This window comes from Diceros bicornis, chromosome 16, assembly GCF_020826845.1.
Source record: "Diceros bicornis minor isolate mBicDic1 chromosome 16, mDicBic1.mat.cur, whole genome shotgun sequence".
Taxonomy (NCBI): domain Eukaryota; kingdom Metazoa; phylum Chordata; class Mammalia; order Perissodactyla; family Rhinocerotidae; genus Diceros; species Diceros bicornis.
The window spans coordinates 4,964,458-4,992,176 of NC_080755.1; the positions used below are offsets into that span (position 1 = coordinate 4,964,458).

The following is a 27,719-nucleotide window of genomic DNA, read 5'->3' on the forward strand; positions in this document are numbered from 1 at the left end:
AAGTTTATTGTAATTTGACTAAGTAAACAGCAACGTAATCCGGTTCTTCAATTTTTGATGTCATGCTTAAGTGAGAGAGTCTCACATTGTCTTCCTTTCTTCCCCAGACCTGCCCCTCTCCTTCCCGGCCCGGGCTCAAAGGCAGGGTTTCTTTCTCTCGCTTCTGGCTGCCAGGCAGGAAACGTTCCTGGCTACGGGATAAGCCTCCTGTTTGGGGGGGGCGGGGCTGGGGGAGAAAAGGAAAAGGAAAAGAAACAAAGCAAGAAAAACTCCGCCAGAGCAGCCAGCCCGCGCGCCAGGATCCCCGCCGGTGTCCAGTTTCCTAGAAACGGGGATCCCACCCCGCGTGCTCCCCGCCCGGCGCGGGGCTCGTGGGCGTGTTTCCAGACCTATGCTAATCGGGCTGCGGGCGGGGCCGGCTTCCCCGCGCCCCTGACAGCCGCGGGCGGGAGCCCCCGACAGGCCGCGCCGCGCCGCGCCTCCCCGCCGCGGGCCGCTCCCGGGGCGCCGGTCCACGCTGGGCCCGCCTTTGTTCCCGGGCCGGAGCGGAGACATGCGCGGCTGACGATGGAGGTGGAGGACTCGGGCGGCGTGGTGCTGACCGCCTACCACTCGTACGCGCGCTCCCAGCCGCCCAGCGCCGAGCCGCGCCGCGCGCCCCGGGCCGCCGGCCACCCGGGCAGCAGGTACCCGAGCCGCGCCGGAGGGAGCAGAGGGCTCCTGGGCTTGGGGGTTTCATCTTGCAGCTGGGGTTTCCGCCGGAGCGTGCGACCACCATCTCTTGATTGTTGTTCCACGTTTGGGTGGACTGGATGAGTGAGCCTGCTGTCCTTTGTATCGTGCTTGAGCGGCAGTGGGAGTGCACGAAGTCTTGGCCCGCACAGGCTCAAGTCGTTGGCTAGCAGAGGTTAGCAGCGGAGTCGTGTTCTTGATACTGCTCGGCCATAAGAGGCATGTGCCTCATTTCTGCCCAATTCACCTATTGAATGTTGAAGAATTTTTAAAAAATCATTTAAAATGAAACACAAGCAGAAAATGAAAAAAGTTAAAATAGATTATCCTAAATCCTCCAGTACTATTGAGAGCTTCTTTAATAATTGCATGCCACCTGAGCTAAAACGTGGATGGAGAGATTCTCCGACAAGAAATCTCAGTAGACTTTTAAAAACAATTCTATTGCTAGATTTTAAAAACCTTTCAGTTGTATAAATACATTGGTATCATTATTTTATTATTGCTAATGTTGACTCTATGCTGTAAATGCAATTATAATTTATTTCCTTTGGGTCAAAAGAGGTCTATAACCATCTCACTATGTACACTTTAGATTTAATAAATCAGAGATCTGTGTTCAATTACTCTATCAGTGTTTGTCTATTTGATGCAAGATCAAGCCAGTGAGACTTCCATTACCTAAACCAAAACTGTTAGACTCTCAGGACGTTTCCGTAGGTAGACAAAATGACACTAATGAGTAAGATGTGTGATTTCTGACACATTGAGGGGAAGTTTTATGTTTAAATGTGGCTCTTTATCTGCTATGGCTCCACTGAGGAATGGTTGTCTTTCAAGTGGGGAGTTTAAATGGTGTGCTTTTTGACATGTTTATTTTTTCTCATACTTTTACCTGTAGTTATGTGATAATGATTACTTGTTTCCTAATTTAATCAACTTGCAAGGCTTTCAACAAATTGTGACTTCAGTTCAAGGAATATCCTTTTGGCTAGTATCCCTGAGAAGAACAAACTGCATTGCCATGAGATCTCTGTTGGGCTTGGCTAACAAAGAAAATATTGTTTCTTCCAAAAAGAGCAAGTTGAGAGAAATCTAATTTTTATATAAAGACAGTGAGAAAATAAAATTATACCAGCTTTAGGAGCTGGGCATGTTGTATTTTAAAGGCTACTTGAAGATACAGACTTGCATTTGTCTTTAGGGTGTTTTCTGAGCATAATCATTGACTATAATTACTCAGATTATGAGAAACTAAATAGATATGAGTGATTTGATGAGAAGCAGGGGCCAGGTTTGTGCTGTTTTAGATGGTCCTGGTTTAGCTATCCTGTCTGTAACTCCCAGCAGCTGTCTAGGAGCAATAGCCAGATTGTGCCATTTGGGCTATCCGAAACTACATCCGTTTCCAAAGCAAACTGGAGAAGTTCCATTAACTCAGCATGTGGTCTTGTGGAATGATGATACAAGAGAGCGAAACAGTTGTGTGTCAGAGCTAGTGTTTTACCATACGGTTGCCAATGAGATTTATGTTGCTCCAAGTCTGCATTTTTGGTCACTGCCCTGCATGCTCTCTATAGGAACCTTTGTGCTGCTCACCCTCTGATGCAGGAGATATACTCCCACCCACTGCAACTAACTCGGGAGAGAATAGCTTAATTCCTTGGTTCCCAGTAACAGCAATCAAAAAGGTTCCTGTTCTGTATTTACAAGGGGCCAGAGGACACTATCAATCATGAGTCTGATAACAGAAATAATCAGGCCTGAGTTATTAACCTTTGACTCACTAACTACTGATCAATACTTTCTTTCAAGCCGAGGAGCAAGATCATATTGTTCTACTTATGTGGAAAGCACTCTCTCTTTCAAGAATACCCTTTCCTTTCAATTGCTCGCATATGTGTAACATATTTGTGGAGTAGTGACCAGTATGGCACTAGGGAGCATGGACTATTGTATCTGACTTTCTAAGGATCATCATTCTTTAGCTCTGGGTAGCACAGGTTCAGTTCAAAGCAAATCATCTCCTTATTTTCCAAGCCTCTACTCCATCTGATTTTATGTGCTTTTGATTTTTTTTTGGCCTGTTTCTCCCACTAAAATATAAACTCTCTCTCTCTCTCTTTCTCTCACAAGAGTGAAGAGTAGAGTGAATAGTGAGAAATCTTCACTCTTCTCTTCGCTCTTATATCCCAAGGGCCTGGAGCAGTGCCTAGCACATTGTAGCAGCTCAGTGAATATTTGTTGAATAAATTAATGAATTCCTACCAAGCTTACAAACTGGCCAAGATAAAATGGCAGGATTGTTAACAGCAGAAGTCACCCTGTTTCACCTACTATGTGCCAGCAACACACTAGGCATCAGGGACACAAATGGGAACAAGATGAATGAGACAGCATCCCCGCCTTGAGAATAGAGCCCCTTCCTTTTCAGACCAATGGGATTTTTAGAAAAAGCTGGAAATAAGTGGCAACATTTCCAAATCAGGAGGCTTCAGATATAAATCTGGACTTCCAGCTTCCCATTAAAAAAAAAAATCAGGGCCAGCCCAGTGGCGCAAGCGGTTAAGTGCACGCGCTCCGCTGCGGCGGCCCGGGGTTCGCTGGTTCGGATCCCGGGCGCGCACCGACGCACTGCTTGGTAAGCCATGCTGTGGCGGCGTCCCATATAAAGTGGAGGAAGATGGGCACCGATGTTAGCCCAGGGCCGTCTTCCTCAGCAAAAAAAAGAGGAGGATTGGCGGATGTTAGCTCAGGGCTGATCTCCTCACAAAAAGAAAAAAAAAAAAAAAAATCAAAAGCTCCATCAACTCAGGCCTTGGCTGCTCCCCGCCAGAACTGGCCGGAGTGAGTAATGGCTGCTCTGTTCCTCTTCCACACTGGAGCTGGCTGTCCATTGCAGTTTCTTCTGGGGCCTGCCCATTTTATTTTACTAAAGTAAGTAGCCAGTATAAAGTGTGCTTGCCAGTTACTCAGGCCTGGGGTCGGACTCTAGACTTCGCACATCGCCTACACCGTCGACTGCCACGCGGCCTTGGGCAGTTTGCGTCAGCTGCTTAGGATAGTGTTCGGCGCCGAGGAAGCATCTAACAATTGTTAGCTGTATTATTACTGTTGTTGCTTTCCATCACAGCTGTTGTTGATGTAAAAAGGAGAGTAAAACGTTTTTGGTACCTATCCCCAAAACTTATTCATGCAGGAAAGAGAGTCAAGAGTACCAAGTATTTGTTGGGAAGAGGGAAAGTAATTCCTTATTTCACAAACATTCTATGTTTACATTCTATTGTGAAGGGTTATAAATTCTCAGTTCTGTTGAAACAAATGGCTGGAATTGTCTTTAGACTCGTGTGATTTTTAGAGAGGCTAAGCTTCTAGACCTTATTGAGAATCCAGAGTGAAAATGGTGACATAACATACAGAATAAGTTCACCTACAAAATGAAAGGTAGCTGAAGATAAAACTGGATATCTTGTTTTTCAAAGATTTTGTAAGTGGTATACAAATAAGATATACAACAATTTTTGGTGAAGATATAGTATAAAATAGCCATGAGTGTTTCTGATGTTTATCTCATTATACCATAAACTTCCTGAGAAAGGACAAAAATAGAAGAGGAAAAGAATCAACTCTTCCTCTAAAACAAATATAGAAGCTAACCAAGGTTATCCTGGGAATGCTAATTCTACGTCAAACTTCTATAAAGGGGGTACTGTTTCCTAATATCATAACTCTTCATTATAATGGGATTGATTTGATTAAAATGGAATTGATGATTGAAAATAAATATTTTATTTTGTGGAAAAGATGAAATTTAGCAACTTTTAGTGACATTTATTGGTATCTCCTGGATTGAAATTAATTAATTAAAAGGCACTTATTTCAAGGTGCCAACTCTTGTTCAATTAAGCGTTGATATAGGTCTGTGTGAGTTATGGATGTAACCACAGCTATACCAAATTCTGGGGCGTAGTATCATACTTTTCACAGAGGATTCAGAAATAGTAATGGAAATAGGAGTCTTACGAGAGAATAAGGTATTGATAGATCGTTCTTTATGTTCTGGTTGAACAAGAGTTGGTGTCTCTGGTTTCTTTTTACAGTAGGGTCCCTGCTGAGTTGTAGGTGCCTCCATATGTGGAGCTGTTGGGAAACGTCTGGCACATTTCCTTTGATCGTGTCATTTGGCTAAATGGCCAGTTGCTGTGTCCATTTTTAACCTGCTCAGTTCTCCCTCATCATTAATCCTTAATGTGTCCACAAAAATTCAAGGAACTTGGAGTATTGTTAGAGTCATTTTCATGTGGATGAAGATGATAACTTTTTCTTAACTTTTTATTTTGATATAATTTTAGACTTATAGAAAACTTGCAAAAGTAGTACAGAGCATTCCCGTGTACCCTTCTCCCATCTTCCCCTAATGTTAACATCTTGCATAACATAGTTCTGTTATCAAAACTGAAACATTAACACTGGTACGATACTATTAACTAAACCATAGACTTTATTCTGCTTTCACCAGTTTTTCCACTAGAATTGGAATTCTGCTGTAGAATTGAGTCCGGTGCCCCACAGTGAGTGTGGTCCTGCCCCCACGCCTCCTCCGCGTGTCCAGTCTGCGCTTGTGCTCTGTGACCTGGGCTCTTCTGCAGCACCAGTTGGTCGTCTCGTAGGAGGTCCCTCAATTTGGACTGACCTGATGTCTTCTCAGGATTAGACTGAGCTATGCTTTTGGGTGAGAATTCCACAGAATGATGTCAGGCCCTTCTCAGCGCATCATATCGGGGGGACGTGATGTTGGTATTTCTCATTAATGTTGATGTTAGCTCTGATCACCTGATTAAGGTGGTGTCTGCCAGCTTTCCCTACTGTGAAGCTACTACTTTCCCCTATATTAATTAATGTAATTAATTATCACTAATTGTAATAATTTATATATTATCAATTAATTAATATCTTGGAGGAGATACTTTGCAACTATGTGAGTATCCTGTTTCTCCTTGAACTTTCCTCTACTGACTATAGCGTCCATCTTGCCAGTAAAATTTATTACCGTGATGTTCTAATGGTTTTCTATTTTTCTCATTCCTTCTACATTTGACTTATTTTACATACTGTAAAATCCACATTGGGTATTCTCTCTGATTTTATCGTTTTTACCTCCCTCACCTTTAAAAAGTGAACCAAATATAAATAGGCATCAATAGTCATTTAACCTACTGTTCTTTTCACAGTTTTGCCACAAAGTACAGTAAAATGATTTAATTTTGTCTGGTCTGAGTTCATGAAACCTATGAAGATAAATTCTCTAATTTTCAAGGTTCCATGATTTTTTGGAAGCAAAATTTTACTATAGGCTTAAGAGGAAAAGAATCAGAAAGTTGCTCAATTAAATGCTGCTGTGTTAAGATAGGGTAGTTGTTAAATCTCACTTTGCCTGGAGCGTATCCCTGAGGCTGTCTTTCTATTTTCTTAACACTCTGTTTGTATCTAATGGAAAACCTTTTCCCTTATCAGTGTTCCTGAGATGTTACTTGAACATTTGCAAATGTATCATAACTAAAGTAAACATTCTAATTCGCATAAAATCAAAATTTCTTCTCATTCCATCCTTAGACCAAAATATTTCATTTCTGAAGTAATTCCCATTGTCTGTTTTCTCAATCTATGGTCTCTAGATTTCAGTTCCAGCAAAGAATAAAAGTAAAATGTTATGTAGCAAAGCAAAGGAAGGGAGTAAAATGTTTCTCAGAAGAAAATTTTGGAAATAAAGTTTATCCATTTAAGCAATAGACCTTGTTCTGTTTTTAAGCCTCTTTGGATGAAAATATGAAGTCAAGCATACCCCTAAATAGGGCAGAAACGAACTTTTTCTTAATGACTGTCATCATTAAGACAGTATGATTCACAGTGCTGTATCGTAAAGGCACCTACTTAGATGCGTAAGTTTGCTTGCTTTAATAGTAAAGAACCTCTGTTGGTGTTTTGTTTTATTTCTTATATAATTTAAATATTACTTATTATTGTTATTTTCCCCCTTATTTTCAGGCAGCCTTGAAAGTCTTTAGCTGTCTGTTCTTTCTAATATTGTTATTTTTAGCATGCTTTGTTAATTTACTTTCGAGAGATAATCAAGCTTGTTAGAACTGTGTAAAGAAAATACTTTCACAGGACTACAATGTATAATCTAACAAAAGATTTTGATAGCATTTATTTCAGTTCCTTTGAGAGTTTTTTGGTTTGTTTGCTTTCAGTTTCTTGCTGTGTTCTGGTTACTTGAGTTAGTAAGTTTTGTATAATATATCATTCTTCATCACATGCAGTTTCATGTATCCATTTCTTTGTGATTACTAGAGAATGTACATCAAACAAAATAGTAATGCTGTGTCCAAAAGCTTCAAGTTGCCTTATTCTCTAAAGTGGGAACAAAAGAAAGCAGTAGATGTTTTACTATGTATTCATCTTCTTAACTATCTGGGATTTATGACACATTCTTTGAGTATCAAATGTTATGTCACTCTTCAATAAACGAATATTATAGATAAAACTATCCATTTGACAGGCATTAGTTGCCAAGTGATTTCAAAGGTGGGAGAACATACACTAAGTGTCACTTACAGAACCAGCTGCAGGGTCTCATGTTACTCTTAAAAATGAATTAAGCCTTTGCATTCCATCCCTGAACCTTTAGATGAATAGATGATGACTGCACACAAACACACGTTATGAAGGACAGGAAGGAGAAACTGGAAACCAACGACAGAGTAGTATGTAGTATTTTTAAAATTGTCAAACCTTTGAGATTTATTTGTACTATTTCAGTAATTCTAAGTTGTGGTGCTGATTATCTTTTATGTATAAGAGATAAATCTTTATATCTACCAATTTATCTACTAATTTACTCTTGTACATCTGTAATGTATAGGGAAAAGAATCCCTTTGAAGTTTCGTATTCAGTATTCATTTATGAAAATCAATTTAGAAAATAGTGGCCAATGCATTTGCCTTTATACAAAGGTCCATCAATGCATTTATATTTTTACAGATCTTTAAAGAAATCTGACAGGTGCTTAGAAAAAAATGTTAAACATACTAAATGATGTTATAACTAATAATATGATATTTGATCTGTTTCTTCCCTGCTTTTCCCTGCCTTCATTACCACACTGAAAAATTCACACAGTGGTCAAAGTTAACATGTCAGTGGTTGGGACTAAACCCATATTTAAATTGCAGGAGATGAGAAGCAAAACACAAAAGAATAAACGTAGTCCAGGAAGTAAGGACTAAACTTTTCTGAAGATTTCCTTGATGATAGTAGCCAGAAGAGTTTTCACCTGCCATAACAATAACTATCATTTGGCAATTAATCAGGCATCGTCCTGTGATGGCAATTCTTAAAAGAAAAGTCCTAGTTTTATTGATAGCTTGCTGAGCTTTACGTGAGCTTTACGTGATCTCATTTAATCCTTACAACAGTCCTGTGACATAGGAAGAAACTGAGGCACAGAGAAGTGGCCCAGGATCACACAGAGAGGGAAGGATAGTGCCAGGGTTCCCACCAGTCCTTCCAAAACTGGTGATTTTAATGTGTTTTTTAAATCTTGAAACATTATTTAGTATATTATGGATTTAGTGTTTTTCTGCCTCAGTTTGATTATAGCTTTATTGAGAGCAGGAACAGTATTATTGTATTGCCACCCCAGCAATAGCAACTTTCACATTGTAGATGCTGTAAAGACTCAGTTTCGATTCAGGCTTTCCTTTTGCAATCATTTCTATTCTTTTTTAATGGAATAAGCATGAAGTGGGTTAAATATGAATGGTTATAAATAGTTTGAGAAATTTTGTTATCACTTGAAGGAAGTGCAATAATAGGATTTTTTCTTTCATTTAAAAGCTATATTCTTGCTCTTCATGTAGTCTTATTTAGGTAACAATATTTTTTATTTTATTTTTCAGGTAACAATATTTTAAACTAGACAAAATGTGCTAGAGATGTAATTCAACTTGACCAAGAAGGTGAGATCCAAGCAATCAGTAACAGGAAATCTTCCTGTGGCTTTTTTGGGGCAGAAAGGTGGGGAGACCAGTTTTTAATCCTTTAATCCTTAAGTTTACGTTCTTAGTAACTAGCTCTTAGAATTTTTCACTTTAGTGTTATGGATTGCTTTCTTTAACTACTGAGATAGATTTCTATGGTGAAAAGCATTTTTCCCTTCATTCTTTGCAATGTGACTTATAACATAAGAGTTCTTAATGCAAATTGGGAAACAATGCTCCATGAGAATTAATGGGGCCTCCCTCTTTTCTCTCCCAATATTCAGTCAGGTTTTCACCTCATCCTGATTTGAAGCCAACCAAGGGACCAAGCCAGGTCCTTGTCTCTGCCTTTGTGAAGGTCAATTCTGTTCTAAATCTTGCTCAAAAATTTAGGATAAGATAAGATAGGTTGTGACAGTCCCCACCCCCGAGCCATCCCTAGTCTCTCGTAAGCCTGAGCACAGCCCTTATCCATCAATGACCTTGGAGCCATGGATAATGCTGACCTAAATTGGGTTTCCAGGATTTCCCTTTAGAAAACTAATCCTGGGCCCATCGTAGTCTGGACTTGAATCTTCTAGAGAGGTCAGAAGTAGAATGGCCTCCAGGTTCTGGGCACTTTTCAAGGTGTTCACTTTGATAATTGTTAGTTCTCAGGACACTGGAACTACGGAGACTGGACAGTCATTTTAGTCATATATATAAACTGTGGTCTGGGCTTTTCTGCTACCTGCCATGTGTTTAGAAGACTTCATAAGTAGTCTTACCCAGCCAGGTGGTTCAGAGTGTGTTACTGATAGGAACTAAGCATCATGAAAGACCAGTCATAAGTGAGGACTGCAAGGAACAATCTCTGTGCTACAAGTGGGGAGCAAAGGCTGGAACAGTGTCTCGCCAAGAGCCTCATAAGGAATAGCCAACTTGTTGAGCCAGGCTCTGAATTCATTCTGCTGATGCCTGGTCACCCACTCAGGCCCAATACATGGTCTAATGTGTTCAGGGAACAGCCAGGCCAACAGCAAGGAAATCATGGAGGAGGAGAAAACTCCCTGACTGGGGAACATAAGGCTATAGAAGCAGAGAAAAGGTGGTGACCATTATGAGAATGGCATTTCCTTAGCTTCCTTTCAAACACTGTTACAACTACCCATGCACGGTTATCTTACTAAGTGTAACTCGGAAAGTCTCGAAAACACACTTGCTGCGACTTTTCATTGGCATCTTAAAGGAAAACATTTGCTGACCTCAATAGAGTAAGCAATTAAATGGGAAAAGAGCTGACTGTAAGTTTCCGCAGATTCTGTTTTGAAAAACAGAGGATGCCTGGCCTGTGCGCTTTTTAACATACCACAACTTAACTTCTCTCCCTCCTCATTTATGGAGCTCAGGGATTACAAGGTCGGCTTGGCAACTGTTTTTGTAAAGTCTGAATTGCGCTTAGTTGCAGAAAACTCCACTCTAGAGGACTCCCACCTCTTCCATCTGCTGGAAGCATGTAATTGGAAAAAGCAGGCTGTGCTCTGCCTGTTTAAAGCTGTGTCATCCTTTTGGGGCAATGAGTCAACACCAGCTAAAACATCAGCCATCGCTTAGGAGAAGCCCGAGTGAAGCTGATTCGATTATAACAATCCTAAACAAACATGATACTCCTCTTATCCAGACTCTAAAAAAGTTCTTATTGTGAGAGTTAAAAAAATTAGCACCAATTCTCTTTGTAGTTCATGGAAGTACTTTGCTATTCAGAGGCCTTTTTTATGTGTCTCGAGAAAGAGCTCTCTTCACTTAACCAAATTTACCCTGGTGTAGTCTCTCTTTTGTCTGTTCTACTCGCCACCCTAACCGTGCCCGTACCCCATTCAAATCATTACTATTTTAATCTGGTTTCAGAGATACTGGATTCAAATCCATAAAATCAAAATTGTAATCTTATAACTGTTTGCTTATTCTGTTCCAGGATCCCCCAACTCTTTATTTCTCTGCTGTAGAAAAGACGGTTTAAGGAGGACCATGACTAGGGGGAGAGAAATACTTTAGAAGGCTAACGCTGGTGTTCAAGTCAAGAGGACAAGGGCCTAGACGAGGGTGGGGGGAATGCTGATGAAAGGGAGTGATGGATTCTGTGGGGAAAACAAGCAGTGAAATCACTATGATTTGGTGATTAAATGCATATTGGGGACCAGGAGAAAAATCACTTGGGTTTCTCTTTGGGAGTGTTATTAACTGAAACTGAGAGTTCTGGGGCATGAGCAGACTGTGGATGGGGACATGGGTTAGGGTGTGAAATTCTGAGCTAAGTGTATGTGCCTAGCTGAGAGCTGGCTATACGGGTTGGAAGCGTAGGAGGAAGATCAAGGCTGAAAGTTCTGAGCCATTTATTCCTGAGAGTCTCCAGCATTTTGGAGATAGTTAAAACTGGCACTGGATGAGATCTGGCAGGAGAGAATAGTGTGTCTATAGAGACAGCAGTAGAACAAAGGCAGAAACCTGAGGAGCAATGCCAGGTAGGGAAGGGCAGAGTGTTGGGAGCCTCTGATGGAGACCAAAAGGACAGGAGCCTACTGGAAGCCCAGGCGTTAGATTCAGAATGAGTGGACAACCATAGCAAGAGTAGCTAAGTGACCAGTAAAGTCAAGACTGAAAATTGTCCACTGGGTTTGTAGTGTGGATAGCAATGGAGATCTTTGCTAGAGTGGGTGTAATGGAGTTACAGAGATGGAAGGCAGTGTGCTGCAGGTTGAAGAGTGAGTGTGAGGTAAGGAAGGGGAGGCAGCAAGTAGAGCCTGTTGTAGAAGCTTAGCTCATGGGAAGGCGAAGAGAGAGAAAAGGCAGACTGAAGGGGGTGGGAGCTTTTAAAACTTACCAGAAAGAGCTGAAAATCTGGCAAAAGTCAAGAAAAGAAACATAGCATTTCTAAAATGCAAGACTTAACCACGTTTCGTTGCCTACTTAAAATCCTTTGTATAACATTTTTGTATATAGGATGAAACCTGATCCCTAGCCCCACAATAGTATGTGAGTACTGCTAGATCAAGAGCGTTTTCTGTTTTCTTCCTTGCTGAGTCTTTAACTACCTTCCCCCTCCCCCATCAAAGGGCCTGGCATTCAGTAGCGTCTTGGCAAATGGTTGCTGCATGAACACAGTGGAGGCTGAACTGTGGAAATGTGACCTCTCCTTGGGTTGGGAGGCTATCAGAGAAGTCTTCCAAACTCTGAGCGTCACTTCCTTTGTGAATTCTTCCCTGACTGCCTCCCACCTCAAGCCAAGTTGGTCACTTCCATCCTTGTGCCTTGTCTACCTTGTACATTCCTCAAGTACTGCACTTCTCCCACGACTTATTAGTAGGCTTACATAGCTGACTTCTTTACAGACCAGGAGTTTGTTGATGCCCAGACCATGTCTTACTCATCTGAGTATCCCTGTCCTAATACAGTGCCAGGTAAATATATACTTATTGAGTAAATGAACAAAATTCATTAAATACTGGTGAAGATAATAATCCTATTAAATATATGATGACATTTTCATAATTTGCTATTATTTTTGACCCTAGAAGTATTAGAAATCTTGGATTGGTATCTGTTAGGGAATGTACTCTTCTAACCTTACATACTACCTGCTTTCCCAAAATCCACTAAATTAGCCTTTATTCATAGGATAACAAACTCTTGATAATATGCTATGAAGTAAAGAATAATTAATAAAAATCAACACTGGCAACAATTGTAAATAAGCATGCCTTGACACATAATAGCAGCACGGATAATTAATAGAAGGTAAATATACCCTCCGTTGTTTTAAAGATGAAAGTTTGCTTATGGGTCATTTCACTCATTAAAACAAGAAGAATTTAAACTTCGATTCTTAAAATAAAAGTGAAACTGAACAAACGTCTGTTGAGCCTCTGTATGCCATATGCTAGATCAGGTTCTGGGATCAGTCCTTCAGTGAGAAGAGATGGACTCATTAACAGGCAATCTTAGCCGCATCCGAAGTACAGCCTCTTGAGGGCAGAAAGGATGTCTCTCTGTATCCCTTGCATTGGCCCACTGGCCCAGAGTGGACACTCAGTATTTGAATGATTGAAAGAATGACTGAGGAAAAATGCATGAGGTGCTCTGGGAGAGCGGGGTGGGGGTGGGGGGTGGGGGAGTGGTAACTGACTGACACTTGGGCTCAGGTTGGTGAGAGTGAGAGAGGGCTTGAGGAAAGCTTCTGGGAGGAGTCCTAACCAAATTAAGACTTAAAGAATGAGTGTGGGGCAGGCCCGGTGGTGTAGCGGTTAAGCTCACGCGCTCCACTTTGGCGGCCTGGGGTTCGCAGGTTTGGATCCTGGGCGCGCACCGACGCACTGCTTGTCGAGCCATGCTGTGGCGGCATCCCATATAAACTGGAGGAAGATGGGCATGGATGTTAGTCCAGGGCCAGTCTTCCTCACACACACACACACAAATAATAAAATAAAAACAGCCAACTTGAACAGCAATTAGAAGAGCAAACCATTAAGGAAAAAAAAAAAAAAGAATGAGTGTGAGTTTGGAGGAGAAATGAGAGTTAAAAGAGTGGTTTTGGCAGAAAAACCAGGCTGAGGTGAAGGAACAGCAGCATGCAGCCACAGCTGCTGGTATTGCCGGGCAGGTCATGGGAGACTAGCGGAGTGGGGAGGGACCACTTACTGTCAGCTGGGTAGAATGGATAGGGTCCCACTGAACTCGGTTACATGCCTAGTTTGTCTGTTGGAATCATGAAGATGTTCCTTTAGTTGACCTCTAGGGTCTCTTCTGACTCGTAAATTCTATTTTTCTCTATTATTAAGTTGGACACGAAGGTAATTAGATAATCCTAGAATTTTAACCAAAACATGGTTTCAGACCTGTACTAATTTTATAACAACACCTTTCCCCTTCTCATTTAACTTTGCTTATTTAATTGATTTCTTGGGTACTTATGCTATTGTGCAATAAGCATGAATTGTTGTCTAATTTTAGTACCTTCAATTACTCTAAGGAGAGTTTGGTTTATTTCCACCAAGCTACCCTAGTCAAGATAATATATCAGTAAAATATTTGTCTTTCAGCTTTTCTTTGAAAAATATAGCCCATCCAACAAGCAGAACTGATTTTTATTTTTCAGATGATTATAAATTGGTAGCCCAATTAATAGGAATGTTGGATACTGTTTAAGAATGCCATGACTATTTATTTTTTGTTCAGATTTAAAAGAGAGCATTCATTAATTTATTTTTTGCAAGATGAATTTTATTAATATCCTATGTGCTAATTTAATGCCTCTATTTATATTGGTACAAAATTAGAATAAATTTAATACAATTTAAATAAAGCAGAGCCTTCCAAGAAACATGTGAACATGTTGAATATTTTCTCTATTTTTTAATAGTCCAACAAAACACACACACACACACAATTTAAGGAAGAAAATCTATTTCATTTGTTTCCTCACTTTTTTTGTGAGGAATATCAGCCCTGGGCTAACATCCATGCCAATCCTCCTCTTTTTTGCTGAGGAAGACTGGCCCTGTGCTAACACCCGTGCCCATCTTCTTACACTTTATATGGGACGTGGCCTCAGCATGGCCTGACAAGCGGTGCGTCGGTGCACGACCCGGATCCGGACCCGGGCCGCCAGCAGCGGAGCGCGCGCACTTAACCGCTAAGCCATGGATTTTCTGCTTTTGAGTTTCTTCTGAAAGACTAGGTCCCAAAACTGAGATATCTGATGACATAATGCAGGAATGTGCCTGTGAAGGAAATGGGCTTAGAGGCTTGATAAGAATTGTCCCTCTGCCAAGAAACCTCCCCTTTCTCCTCCTTCTTTCTCTTTTCGCCTTACCCTCTTACCATACTATGGAAGGGAAATTATATAATGGCAATGATTCTAAAGATCTCCAAGATTTCTGAAGATATATCCCCAAACAAATAAAAAAATCCTTTATGTAGTGGTAATAGTCACTAAATAAATTTAAAAATTGAGGTATACTCAATATAAAGTAAAATGCACAGTTAATTATTCAGTTAGATGATTTTTGACGGATGTAACTACCGTTCAAAACAAGATATGGAACATTTCCATCACCCCAGAAATTTCCTTTCTGCCTCTTTTTCTTCAGTTACTCCCTCTCTGCCCGTTTCTGACTTCTGTCACCACAGATTACTGTTGCCTGTTCTTAGAAATCATATAAACAGATTCTCACAGTATGTATTATTTTGTGTCTGCCTTCCTTTACTCAGAGTAATGGCTTTTGAGACTCAAACACATCATTCCATCAGAGCCCGAGAGTGGTAAAAATGTATGTAGACCCTTTGGTGGTTTTATTTTATCATCGTACCTGATTGTCATCCAGCTATCCTACAGGTATTGGTTGTTGCATATAATAGGGGCTAGGGAGGGGGCAGGTTTAGATTAAAATCCATCAAAATATCAGAATCTAGAGACTCCTCTCTCCATGGCAGACCCAGGCAAAATTGGGATGTAAGCAGATTTATTTTTGGTGCCTGTTCAATTAGCTTTGGCTTCCTGGAGCCCTTCCATTTTCCTCTGATTGTCCCAGGTAGGGATCATTTGATTCCTATCAGAGGACTACCTGCTTAACACTGAAGGCGTTTTGCCTTTCCAAAGCATATATACATTTTTAACCTCTAATGGTGAAATTCTAGGTCTCATTCAGGGAACAGAGGAGAGTTCTGTTCACACCTCAGTGCACATCATTTAGACCTAGAATTGGCCAAGTTGTCCTGCAAAAACCAGTATTTTGGGCTTTGGTGGCTGTATGGTCTCTGTTGCAATTCGGCCATCGTTAGTACGAAAGTAGCAGTAGATAAACCAATACATCACTGTGTTATGATAAAACTTGATTTACAAAACAGGCGGTGGGCTGGATGTGGTCTGTGGGCCATAGAACTCAGTCCTTTGATGTAGACAGCTTCCCGTTCTGCCTGTGCATGAAGTTTGTAGAGTAAGCCTATCATAGCAAAATACAGAGAATTTGTTTTTAGAATATATAAAGCTAAAAGGAACCACGGGTTGCACCAGGTACAACTTCTCATTTTTCAGTAAGGACACTGAATCTCAGAGTGGTAACTTTTCAAGGTCACACGGAGTCAGTGGAAGAAGAGCCCAGACAATTCAGGACTCCTAAGTCTTTAACTAGTGCTCTGTGCCCTGTTCAGTTTGTGATGGAGTTGAGTTACATTACCTCAAATATACTATTGGATTGACATTTGGGGAAGCTATCTTAGCTCACATATTTTAAAGGAATAAGAGAAAGAGGAAAACAGAAGTAGGAATTCAGGTGGTAGCATTCTGGAAACTGAACCAAGGGCTAGCCAAGAGAGACTGAGAGTTACACATTTAGGAAACAGATTAATTAATGAAAAAAAAAAACAAAGTGTATTGAACACTTTGTCCAAATAATTGTTTTAACATTGTGTGTGAGAGAAATAAATAACAATTTTAACTGAGAAAATAGAGACTCTAGATTCTCTGTCATTCAGTTCATTCATCCATTTATTCTTTTTTGAAAAATTTTTCTTAGCAAATGTCCATTGAGTGTCTTCTCTTCAAGGCACTGTGAAGGATCAAAGCTAAACAACATGGAGCTCTCGTGCTCAAGGGGCTTATAAGGGATCCCAGGACAGTTGGGAACCATGTCTTGTTTAGCTGTATAGCCTCTGGAGAGAACACAGGCTTTGCTTCATAGAGGAGATGGTGTTTTAGTTGGGCATATCAATATAATGGGTGATGTGGATATATTGGTGTCTGGATGGGGGTGTGGGGCAAAGAGAGAGTGTAAAAAGGGACTAATAATTCAGGTTGGATGTACTGAGGAATTGGTGAGGGAAGTAGTAGTCGATTCTATACAGATATTTGCAGGATTTTATTTGCGGGATGGGAAGAGCTCAATGAACTAACTGTCAAAGAGTTATCAATTGTTCCAGCCAAACCAATGAAAATAAATTAATAAAAGTACCTCACCTTAGGAGAATGTCTTCAACTTTTTGTAGATTTTTTTCAAAATTAATAAAAATTAATTTTGAAAGAATCAGACTCAGGCATAAACTTAACTCTCTTAGAATTCTCAAAGAGTTTATGCCCCCTGCCCCCACCCACAAAATCAAATAACTGATACAAACTACCTTACGTGTTGGGAGTAGCTGGCTTAATAGTAATCAAAAACAGATGCTGGAATCCTAGTGGTTCAGCCAAAGTCCCAGTCTTCAGATTTAGCAAAGACATACATAGCTCTTACCCCCAGTTAACTTGGTCTGGGGTTGAATGACGCAGCTGGGTATTGCTGATGACAGTTTTCCAGGTGTTGTGCACCTGAGGGATACAGGGCAGGCGGAGGGAGAAGACTTCAACTCAACACTAACAGAACCTTGACCCCCTAAGGCATTTTGGTAATGCCATGAGGACAAAAACGTTACTAAGAACAGAGCAGATTTTGGAGGTCTTCTCGAGCTTGGTCAGCTGCTGTCAAGCCCGTTGCTGCTGGTGATGGAATGCACCCCGATTTCTTTTGGGAAAGGGGTGAAAGAGATTCAGTTACAGGTTTGCTGCCTTCCTAGAATGACGCCACCCCTAGAATGGAATTCTTCACATACCGAAGCGCAATCGAACCTCACATTCAGCAACTATTGAATTAAATGACCCATTTACTGCATCAGTACCTATTTTGGGGAACTATTTTGTATCTAGGATGTCTTTTTTTTTTTTCTTTGGTGTTAGGATGAACTTATTTAAAGCCAAATTACAAATTGTATTGTCAAAATTATTTGATGAACTATTGAAGCAAGGGAAATTTTCACAAACTGAACGTGTACGGCAGATACTATTTTTTAATGTGGAATTTACGTTCATTACTCAAAGATATTCAAATGAAAACAAAAAGTGATGTGTTTTATGCTGTCTTATTACTCCCAGCTTGGGGCCCTGAGTTGTATTTTCACATACATAAATAAAAAGAATTATTTTTTATCATGCAGTTATTAGCTCGTTCAAGTCACAGAACTCTGAGAATCTGAAAAAGTTTTAGGCCCCTATGAAAAGTACACATATGTATACTGTACAAACTTGCATGCATTTTTGGATGATTCATGGCCCACAAGTTAAGATGATGTTGGTCAAATAAGTATGTAAAATTTCCTCTTTTTTTTTTTTCCATCCAAGATATCTTTACATTTATAGCTATCATGACCATTTATTTTATATACCTGGAGAGAGCTCTCATGGTATTGAGTGTTTCTCTAGTACCTAGAGATTAGTGTGGGACAAGTTCACTATGAAAATAGCACATGGCTAACATAGGGACAGGCTTGAATGCCTGCTGTGTTGGAGGCTGCTGTCTCCCCATAATTAGGACACCTCTGGGTGGCATTGCCATGATGGGCAATGTCTGTGGCTCAGGCATCTCTGGCTAATGTGAGAAAGCTGATGGGGCAGAGGCTGGGAGTGCCCTGGGCTTATGTGATAATACTTGTATGAATAGGATAGTTCTGCTCTCAGAAGTGAAAAATGTAGGGAATCAACATTATAACGAGATCAGAGCACAAGAAGGAACTGAGTTTTAGCCACTTCTCAAGAGGAAGGTGGGGGGGATCAGAAGCCTTTCGGTATTTCACATGTGAGGGGCGGAAATTATACCAATCACTGTTTAATAGGAAGACAAGGGAAATTAATCCTTTTTGACTCTCACACCCACAGTTCATGGCCCATTTCCTTAATGGGAGTCTGCTTGGTGTTCCTGGTGCTTTCCTTGGACCCCACGCAGGTGCGTGATCTGTAGTGAGACCACCAGTTCCTAGTCTTGTGTGCCAAGACAGAGAGAAAAATGTTTGTTTATGCAAATGAAGCATTTCTGAGATTAGGATTAAAGCTTCTAGCACATCTCTGACCAATATAATCATAACACAGGTAAAAATGTTTGGGCTAAAAGTCAGTCAGAGCAAAGAACTGATCTGATGTGTTTGTACGTTATCCATTCAGTGGGCCACAGTACACTGAAAACAGATTCAGGAAAGGCTAGCTGAGGTCATGAGCAGCAAATCTTTATGAGAAAGTTCGAAATGTAAAAGGCGAACAAGTACTACTCTCTCCCACAGTGTCCCTGATGGCAGTGTCTGACGCATGTGTGGACTGGACAGGTATTCCCCTGTACCCAGGGGTTTATGTTCTGCCTGATTGCATACCGCCTATTCATCAATCAGTGCATAGGGCCTTCGAGGTCTCCAGGGTGCTTAGGAAACACCTAGCCTTATTTTCCCAATGAGGAAACTAAGACATCAAGCAACTCAAGCCTCCAATAATCTAACATTTCTGTACCATTTTTTTGATGGGAAGGACTCATTCCCATATTTCCTCATACTGTCATCTTGTCATTCCTTCCCATACGACATGTGACGTCACAAAATAACAGTGCTCCATCCACAGACCATCCAATGGCGTGTGTGTAACCAGACCCGGGTTTTGTGGGGATATTTGGCATCCGTGGATTTAGGACTGCACTCTTCAGGCCTGGGGATGGAAGGCACATTGAGAGTAGTGTGATCAGTCTGCTCTTCGACAGGACTATTCCGACTCTGGAAGACGTAATTATTTTGCGCTAAGTTACCCTCAAGTAGGAGTTAAAGTTTAGCTTCCAGGATGTACCCTCAGTGCACATTTAAGGCTCAGTCAGGACCTCAGGAAGGAAAAAGTGGTGTCTTCAAAATGTCATTTTTTTTTTTTTTTGTGAGGAGATCAGCCCTGTGTTAACATCCGCCAATCCTCCTCTTTTTTTGCTGAGGAAGACGACCCTGGGCTAACATCTGTGCCCATCTTCCTCCACTTTATATGGGACGCCGCCACAGCATGGCTTGCCAAGCAGTGCGTTGGTGCGCACCCGGGATCCGAACCAGCGAACCCTGGGCCGCCGCAGCAGAGCGCGCGCACTTAACCGCTTGCGCCACCGGGCTGGCCCCCTCAAAATGTCACTTTTGATAACCTTTAGTTCAGTTCTCTTTTCTGGGTTCCTTCTTCTGTCTCCTGGACTTTTCTTTTGGAGAAGGCAACGTAAACTCACCTTCCCCTGAAGGTTCTCTGCCCTCACGTGTCTCTGGGTCTGTGCGCATGATAATAATTGCTGGCATTTATCAAGTGCATCCCAGAAAGCCAGCACGGGCCCAAGTGCTTTACGTGGCTTACGCCCCAAGGGTTTTCCTCCAAGGGGTAGGTATTATTTTGCTTCTCATTTTGCAGATTTGGAGACTGAGACACAGAGGGTAGGAAATTTGCTCAAGTCAAGAATAGCGGCCTCACTCCAAAAGCCACGCTGCTGCTGCTTTTTAAAAACGTGGTAAAATGTACCTAACGTACGAGAGCCGGTGCTTCCCCACCACCACACTGCCCCTCTCTACACACACAGCTTCTCGGGCCTGAGGAGCCTTCTGCCCAGCCTTCACCTGGTGACCTCCTGTCCTTGGGATTGGGTCGTGGGTTGCATTGTCTAGAAAGCCTGCCCTAATACCTTTTTCTCTTCTCTTCCAGTCTGGCTCCCCGGTTTATGTCCTCTGCCCTTCCAATCAGCCCTGGGCCTACTGCAGCCCTCCATTTATTATTCCCAGTGATAACGATGCTGTTACTTTGTAGCTGGCTGCTGCCCCCACACTGGACTGCAGCCTCCCTGAGAGCAGGAGCCATGGTTTATCTTTACGATCTCAACACCCAGCAACATGTCCTAGGAATGTTTATGGAACAGAGGGAAGGCAGCAATGTATAAATTTTCTTTTCCAAAACTGGAAAACAAAATAATTGACTCTGGTTAAACTTTATCACAGAAGATAGTTTCTTGCAATAAGAAATGGAAACTGAAACATTAAAGAAACACAGACAAATGCGAATCAGGGTCAGGTTGTACCCGGTCAGTTGCTTATATTTTCACTTTGTCAGATTTTATCTCTTGTAAGGAAAGAAAAAAAAAAAAAATCCGGGGAGGTGAAAGAGCAAGGAAGTGCTTTTGTTTTTCAAGCTGTAAAACTAGAGTTTCCATGACCTCATTTTGAGGCAGTTGCTCTTGGAGATAGTGTGTCTCCTGTTAAAGCACAGCTCGAATGTAGGGCTCAGAAACTCAGGATGAGTCAGAGGATATCAGAGAATGTAATTTTAAAGACTGGAAAATGATGGCTATAAAGAATGTACGTGGAAATGGAGATTTTTGGGGCTGGAGCACAGAAAGGCAAAATGTGCTATGCCAACCAAGTCAACAAGAAGAAATATCATCCAGCTGGTGGGCACACACACACTGTTCTGCGGTGACTGGAGTATCTGCTGGTCTCCGTTGGACTGTTCCACCCCCAGATGGCACTGCCAGATCCGGTTAGACCAGCAGCAGCAGCAGCAGCAGCAGCATAGATTACCAAATACTATAGTGCTATCTCTCTGTAATTGTGGGAACCCTAATATTTATTTAATTTTCCTGTCTGATTTTAGTTTGATTTTCTGTCCTTGAAATTCTTGAGGGTTATGAACTTAATTGGTAATTGCTAAGACAAGAAGCCAATTTTCCTGTTATAAGAAATAGCAAATTTGATTATATTTTAATGATTAAACAGATTAATGTCCAGAGTGGTCATTCTTTATTATATGCATTTAATCGACATTAATTATATTAAGAATTTAATTTTAGCTCCCATTACAAATTGGCCAATGCCCATTCACCCTTGGCAGACTAATAAGATTTCTACTCAACCATGCTTTTTATTAATCCTCATTACTACTCTTAGGAAAATCATGAATAGGCCCAGATGGAATTCTTTCCCCTACTGAGTTCAACAACCACAGTTTCTGGAACTGTTTCAAAAGAATATGAGCCTTATTATAAGTTATTGGGTCCTCAGACCCAAATTCAAACAATGGAGCAGAACAGACCTTCCTACCCATTCTGATTGCCTCATTGGCGTCACAAGTCAATCAAGGACTAGTGCTAAATTTTAAAATTTCCTGATGAACTTACTCTTGCTCCTCTCTCTCTAACTGGGTCTCTCACAATCTTTTCTGTCTCCATCTGAGGCCATTTGTGTCTTCAGTCAGCACAGACCTCAGGCAGTACAACAAAGCTTCCAGGCTCAATAAAACCAATTGCCTAATCCACTCCAGCCGCTGCGCAAAGTGGACCATGTCTAAACAGCAAGGACTGCTGTGAAATGGGCTCTGGAAGCTTCTCATCAGGTGTAAAGTCAGTTCTTAGCCTGGAATTGCTGTGTGATGATACCACAGGCTTTGCTTCCTCTCAGCTAAAGAGCACAGACAGGTAACAAAGAGGTCATTTGTTCTCTCAACTTCTTTATCTCTCTGGTCACAGTTCAGGAATGCAGAGGTTAGGCTCCTAAGAAATTCAGTCAGTAGCATCACACCAAGTTCTGGGTTTATTGTTTTCCTCTTTATATGCTCGTAATCATTCTGTTTGCTTTTGCCTTTGGCCGGCTGATTGCTGATGATTTCTGTTGTTACTATAAACACTACACATAGGAGTATACATACAAAGTAAAAAGAGAGCCCCAAGCCTTTCTGATAAACCAGTATAGCTTTTGTGTCTTATAGAAGTGTTGCTTAGTCAAGTGATTCTGAGTCTAGGCTGCAATTTGGGAGGGGACAGAGAAATAAGGGATTTGTAATATCTAGGTACCCAGTTTGAAATGGTACCAGTGAGCTTATTTATTTATTTTACTTTTTTTTATTGGTACACTTCTTTTATTGATGTTTTAATAGTTTACGACGTTGTGAAATTTTTGGGTGTACATTATTGTTTATCCATCACCATATACATGTCTCCCTTCACTCCTTGTGCCCACCCCCTACCTCCGTTGCCCCTGGTAACCACACTACTGTTTTCTCTGTCCATGTGTTGGTTTATATTTCACATATGAGTGAGATCATATGGGGTTTGTCTTTCTCTTTCTGGCTTATTTCACTTAACACAATACCCTCCAGGTCCATCCATGTTGTTGCGAATGGGACGATTTTGTCTTTTTTTATGGCTGAGTAATATTCCATTGTGTATATATACCACATCTTCTTTATCCAATCATCAGTCGAGGGACACTTGGGTTGCTTCCACTTCTTGGCTATAGTGAATAATGCTGCAATGAACATAGGGGTGCATAAGTCTCTTGGGATTGTTGATTTCAGGTTCATTGGTTAGATTCCCAGTAGTGGGACAGCTGGATCATAGGGCATTTCTATTTTTAATTTTTTGAGGACTCTCCATACCATTTTCCATAGAGGCTGCACCAGTTTGCATTCCCACCAGCTGTGTATGAGGGTTCCTGTTTCTCCACATCCTCTCCAACACTTGTTGTTTTTAGTTTGGTGATTATAGCCATTCTAACGGGCATGAGGTGATATCTTAGTGTTGTTTTGATTTGCATTTCCCTGATGATTAGTGATGTTGCACATCTTTTCATATGCCTATTGGCCATCTGTCTTATTTGGAGAAGTGTCTGTTCATTTCCTCTGCCCATTTTTTTAACCGGGTTGTTTGTTTTTTTTGTTGTTCAGTTGTGTGAGTTCTTTATATATTATGGAGATTAACCCCTTGTCAGATGTATGTTTTGCAAATATTTTCTCCCAGCTGGTGGGTTGTCTGTTCATTTTGATTCTGGTTTCATTTGTCTGTAGAAGCTCTTTAATCTGATCAAGTTCCACTTGCTTATCTTTTCTTTAGTTTCCCTAGTCTGGGTAGGCATGTCATCCGAAAAGATTCCTTTATGACCAATGTCAAATAGTGATTTTCTTCTATGAGTTTTATAGTTTTAGGTCTCTGTACCAGTGAGCTTATTTTTTAGTTTTGTTTTTTTTAAGGAGCCAGTCCTTGAGAGAGGCTATTAAATATTTCTGCTGACATTCAGTACAATATTGCAATTGTAAAAACTTAAAGTAAAAAAATTAATTTGATGTGAGAGCCACTGCTTGTGTTTACTTAAATTCCTTTTAAAATGTTTTTTTAGACATTCCTATTTTACCTAATTCAAAGTGACGATAAGAACAAGTATTATGTTTTCAGTGAGACCAAACTGAGATCCACTGTTGTTTTCTTCTCTGTCATCTATTTTTATTTGTGATTCATGGGGATAAGGCAATCTTATGATTTACTCTATATCATATGATGAAGTTTCAACTTATTCTATAAATGCAGACCGCAGTTGGAAGAACATAATATGTAAAACCTCACATTGTATCAGGTTTGGTTTAAGACTGACTTTTAAAAATTATTCTTAATAAAATGGATATTTTCCCAATTTAATGAAAAGATAATATTTGGGGAAATGGAACTGAATTAGTTGAGGTACCTTGTTTTTGTTGCTGTTTTCCGGTGAGTTCTGATGGTCTTCCCAGAGGCCTGGCTACTGCATATTTCTGAGTCTTTAGTAGAGTTTCATCTTGAAACATTTCACCCCAGGCATACCGATTTTTGTCTTAGGACATGTGGTCTCTGTCCATAAAAGACAAAGAGGTTGCTGAAATTCTTACAGGAGTCTAATTGTAAAGCCGACACACAGAGCCATGCTCACTCTTTTTTTTTTTTGGGAAGATTAGCCCTGAGCTAACATCCATTGCCAATCCTCCTCTTTTTGCTGAGGACGATTGGCCCTGGGCTAACATCCGTGCCCATCTTCCTCTACTTTGTATGTGGGATGCCCGCCACAGCATGGCTTGAGAAGCAATGTGTAGGTCCATGCCCGGGATCTGAACCCGAGAACCCTGGGGTGCTGAAGCGGAGGATGCAAACTCAACCACTACACCACCAGGCCAGCCCAAGCCATGCTCACTTTTTGTGGTTAAGATTTGGTCCAGTTCTGGTCTACATTAGAGAACATGTGCTTATCTTCAATATCACATCAATAGCTCTAAAATGTATGATACAATCGATTCTCTGTTTGCAATGATTTCATCTTTTTTCTTATCTCAAATACCATTTTCATGAAGGATCAAAGTAACAGGTAATTAGGAAGAAATGACTGTTTAAAACATTATTATAGAATGGAATGTATAATTTATTTTTGACCATGTGACTCTGAAGCTGTAATTACTTTCCTTACTTCTTTAGTGAAATCCACTTCTTTCTATTGAACGTGATCTTTAGACCTTATTACAATTTCTCGCAAGAGGGTACCACACATGCAAGCAAGTTTTATAGAGAACTCTTTAATGATATGTCATTATCATAGTGAGATTAAACCTATCTTTGGCTAACTGAGACCATTTAGTGGTGCTAAATCACGGTAGGAGAAGGTACATTATAGGGAAATTAAAGATGAATACAGTTCTGTATTGGGTATCATAATCAAGACAAGCTTAAATACTAAGATCTGAAGAACCCATGCTGGCTAAGAAAGAGAAAACATTGTCAAAACTTTGAAATCACTAAACAGGATACAGGACAGTTGTCTCCCTCATACTAATTCACCACTGGCATGGAGCGATGTTCCAGAACTAGCTATCAACTGTACCCTCCAACGTCTGTGACTATGTGGACTGAGCTAAGGGTGAAGTAATAAAATCCAAAGTTTCAGAGCATATGTAAACTGATTTTCTACAGAGAGAGGGCGGGAATCTCCTCCCTTCCTTCTGCAGGTCAGTTTCCCGGGGATGTTCATAAGCAATATGGTGAATGAAGCCCAGGAACTGGGAGGCATAATTTGCCAGCTGAGGTTCCCAAGTAGACTCTACTTCTGAGTGGACAGATGAATTTGGTCGAAGGGTAGGGAGGGCAGGAGTTTGTGTAAGGTGACCAAAAGAAAGTAATTTTGCAGAAGAATTATAAAGGGATATGGAGAAAGCATAGGCCTACAAGGCAATTGCTGAGTTGGAGGCATTATGGGAAGCATAATATGAGAGAATGAAATTGATAGTGGCTTGTTTCCAAACAGTGACAATTGAATCCTTAAGGATAGAAATGTCGTTAGAGTGGTTGTTATAGACTAGAAAGTATTGGAGGAGGAGAGGCAGTGATTTGGCAAAAAGACTAGAGGGAAATGAAGTGTTTGAAGGTAGAAAGGGGCAGAAAAAAGAGAAGTGGGAAAAGGTACCACTGGGCTCATGATGGTAAAAACAACTGATTTTAGGATGAGGAAATGAAAGTATCAGAATTATCAAAGCCAAATGCAGCATTTGTCAGCCTTAATGCAGATATTGATTTCAAAAAGATGAATAAAACATCATTTAAAATTTGCGTGGTGATGTACCATATCCTGTAAAATGTTTGAGAAGACAAGGTCAATAGAACTCTCCCTTTTATGAGCATGTGTGATTATAAACTAGCATTTACAGAGATAGCTTTATGTAGGTTTAGGTGCAGAGAAATTTTATTATTATTTATTTTTTGAGGTGAAGGAGGGTGTTTGTTTTATATTGATTTTTGCCTTTTAGAAGTTTTAAAGTTAATTAGTAGTCCTAATAAATTTCATAGGTAGAAAAAACTAAATGAAAGATTCTTGTTAAACAGAAAGCTTGGGGATGGGACCATACAACAACAAAAAATGTACATTTTTTTTTACAGATACAGATAACAGAATACATGCAGGACAGTGAACAGCCATTGGTTGTTGTTGACAAAGGTCATGGCTTCTGGAGTGGCTATAAAGAATGACCTGAAAAATAATATGATAAAGAGATCAGATCAGAATTTAATGCAATTTGACTTGTGCCAGTTACACTAGTTGTGCATAAGTAAGACAACCATATACTTTATTGCCCAAAGTGGGACACTTTTTTTTTTTTAAAGATTTTATTTATTTACTTTTTTCCCCCCAAAGCCCCAGTAGATAGTTGTATGTCATAGCTGCACATCCTAGTTGCTGTATGTGGGACACGGCCTCAGCATGGCCAGAGAAGCGGTGCCTTGGTGCGTGCCCCGGATCCGAACCCGGGCCGCCAGCAGCGGAGCGCGCGCACTTAACCGCTAAGCCAGGGGGCCGGCCCACAATGGGACACTTTTGAAAGTGAAAGGAACTGCTATTAATAATCGTGCCCGAATAGCAGGTATAAACTGAGATGTTTCTGAGCAAACCAGGACATATGGTCATCCTGTGCACAAATCCAAAAACCATAAAATGTATTCTTTGTTTTCTAAAATAGACATCATTCTGGGCAACATTTGAGCAATTTCTTTGTATTAGCAATAAACATCAAAAATATAGGTTAAATTAGTATATGTCTCAGCTATTGCAGATCATATATTGGTCACAAAAGAATTGGGGTATTTTGGTCATAAGTCACTGCTAATTTATTTTACTTTCAGCCTTACCAATATCAAAATAATCAACTCTGTTGGCTTTGAAAGAAGCAGATCACTGGTGAAGGGCAGGATTTCTGGAGCCATCTGCCTGGATGGGAGTCCCGGCTCTTCTACTGGCTGTGGGGCTTCTGGCAGAGCATTGAGCCTCTCAGCGGCTCGGTTTCCTCCTGGGGACTGTAATAGTATATCTCATAGGTTTACTGTGAGGCTTAAAAACATCAGAATAAGTAAGGACCTGAGAACAACGACTGCCACAGGGTGAGATCTGTGTCAGAATTAACTGTTCTTACTGTTACATCCTCCTGAAGCACCAGTCATTTTTCGCTCAGTCCTTGGAATCATTTCCTGCCCTCCTCCCCTTCCTCCTCTCTCTGCTCCACCTCCACCTCCTTAAAGTGGTGAAAACCTAAGATGAGTGATGAAAATAACCCTCACAGAAAGACCTAGCATAATATATCCTTTCTGACCTTTTGCAGAGAATATGGCCTGTTTAATAGTTGTCACAAATGGGCAATAGCAATATTTTTTGGAAACATGGAAGCTGATTAGTGGCATAAGCCATTCTTCTCGAACATGGTGAGACTGGGAAACAGGAGAAAGCCCTATTACATATTCTGTAGAGATCTGTAGGGGAGAATGGGGGCGCGCAGAGCAGGACTG

The 27,719-nt window shown here is 40.8% G+C and overlaps 1 protein-coding gene across 2 annotated transcripts in view; it reads left to right on the forward strand.

Annotated features, from left to right (window-relative positions):
- The first annotated feature begins 528 nt into the window (after positions 1-528).
- Positions 529-27,719, forward strand: part of ARHGAP28 (Rho GTPase activating protein 28) — a 258,404-nt gene continuing 231,213 nt past the window's right edge. The window contains exon 1 of one of the 2 annotated variants that reach the window (XM_058556686.1): positions 529-686. In XM_058556686.1, coding sequence (XP_058412669.1) covers positions 568-686 — 119 coding nt within the window. In that variant the 5' untranslated portion in view covers positions 529-567. The remainder of the gene's footprint in view (positions 687-27,719) is intronic. The other variant, XM_058556685.1, reaches the window with a different exon arrangement.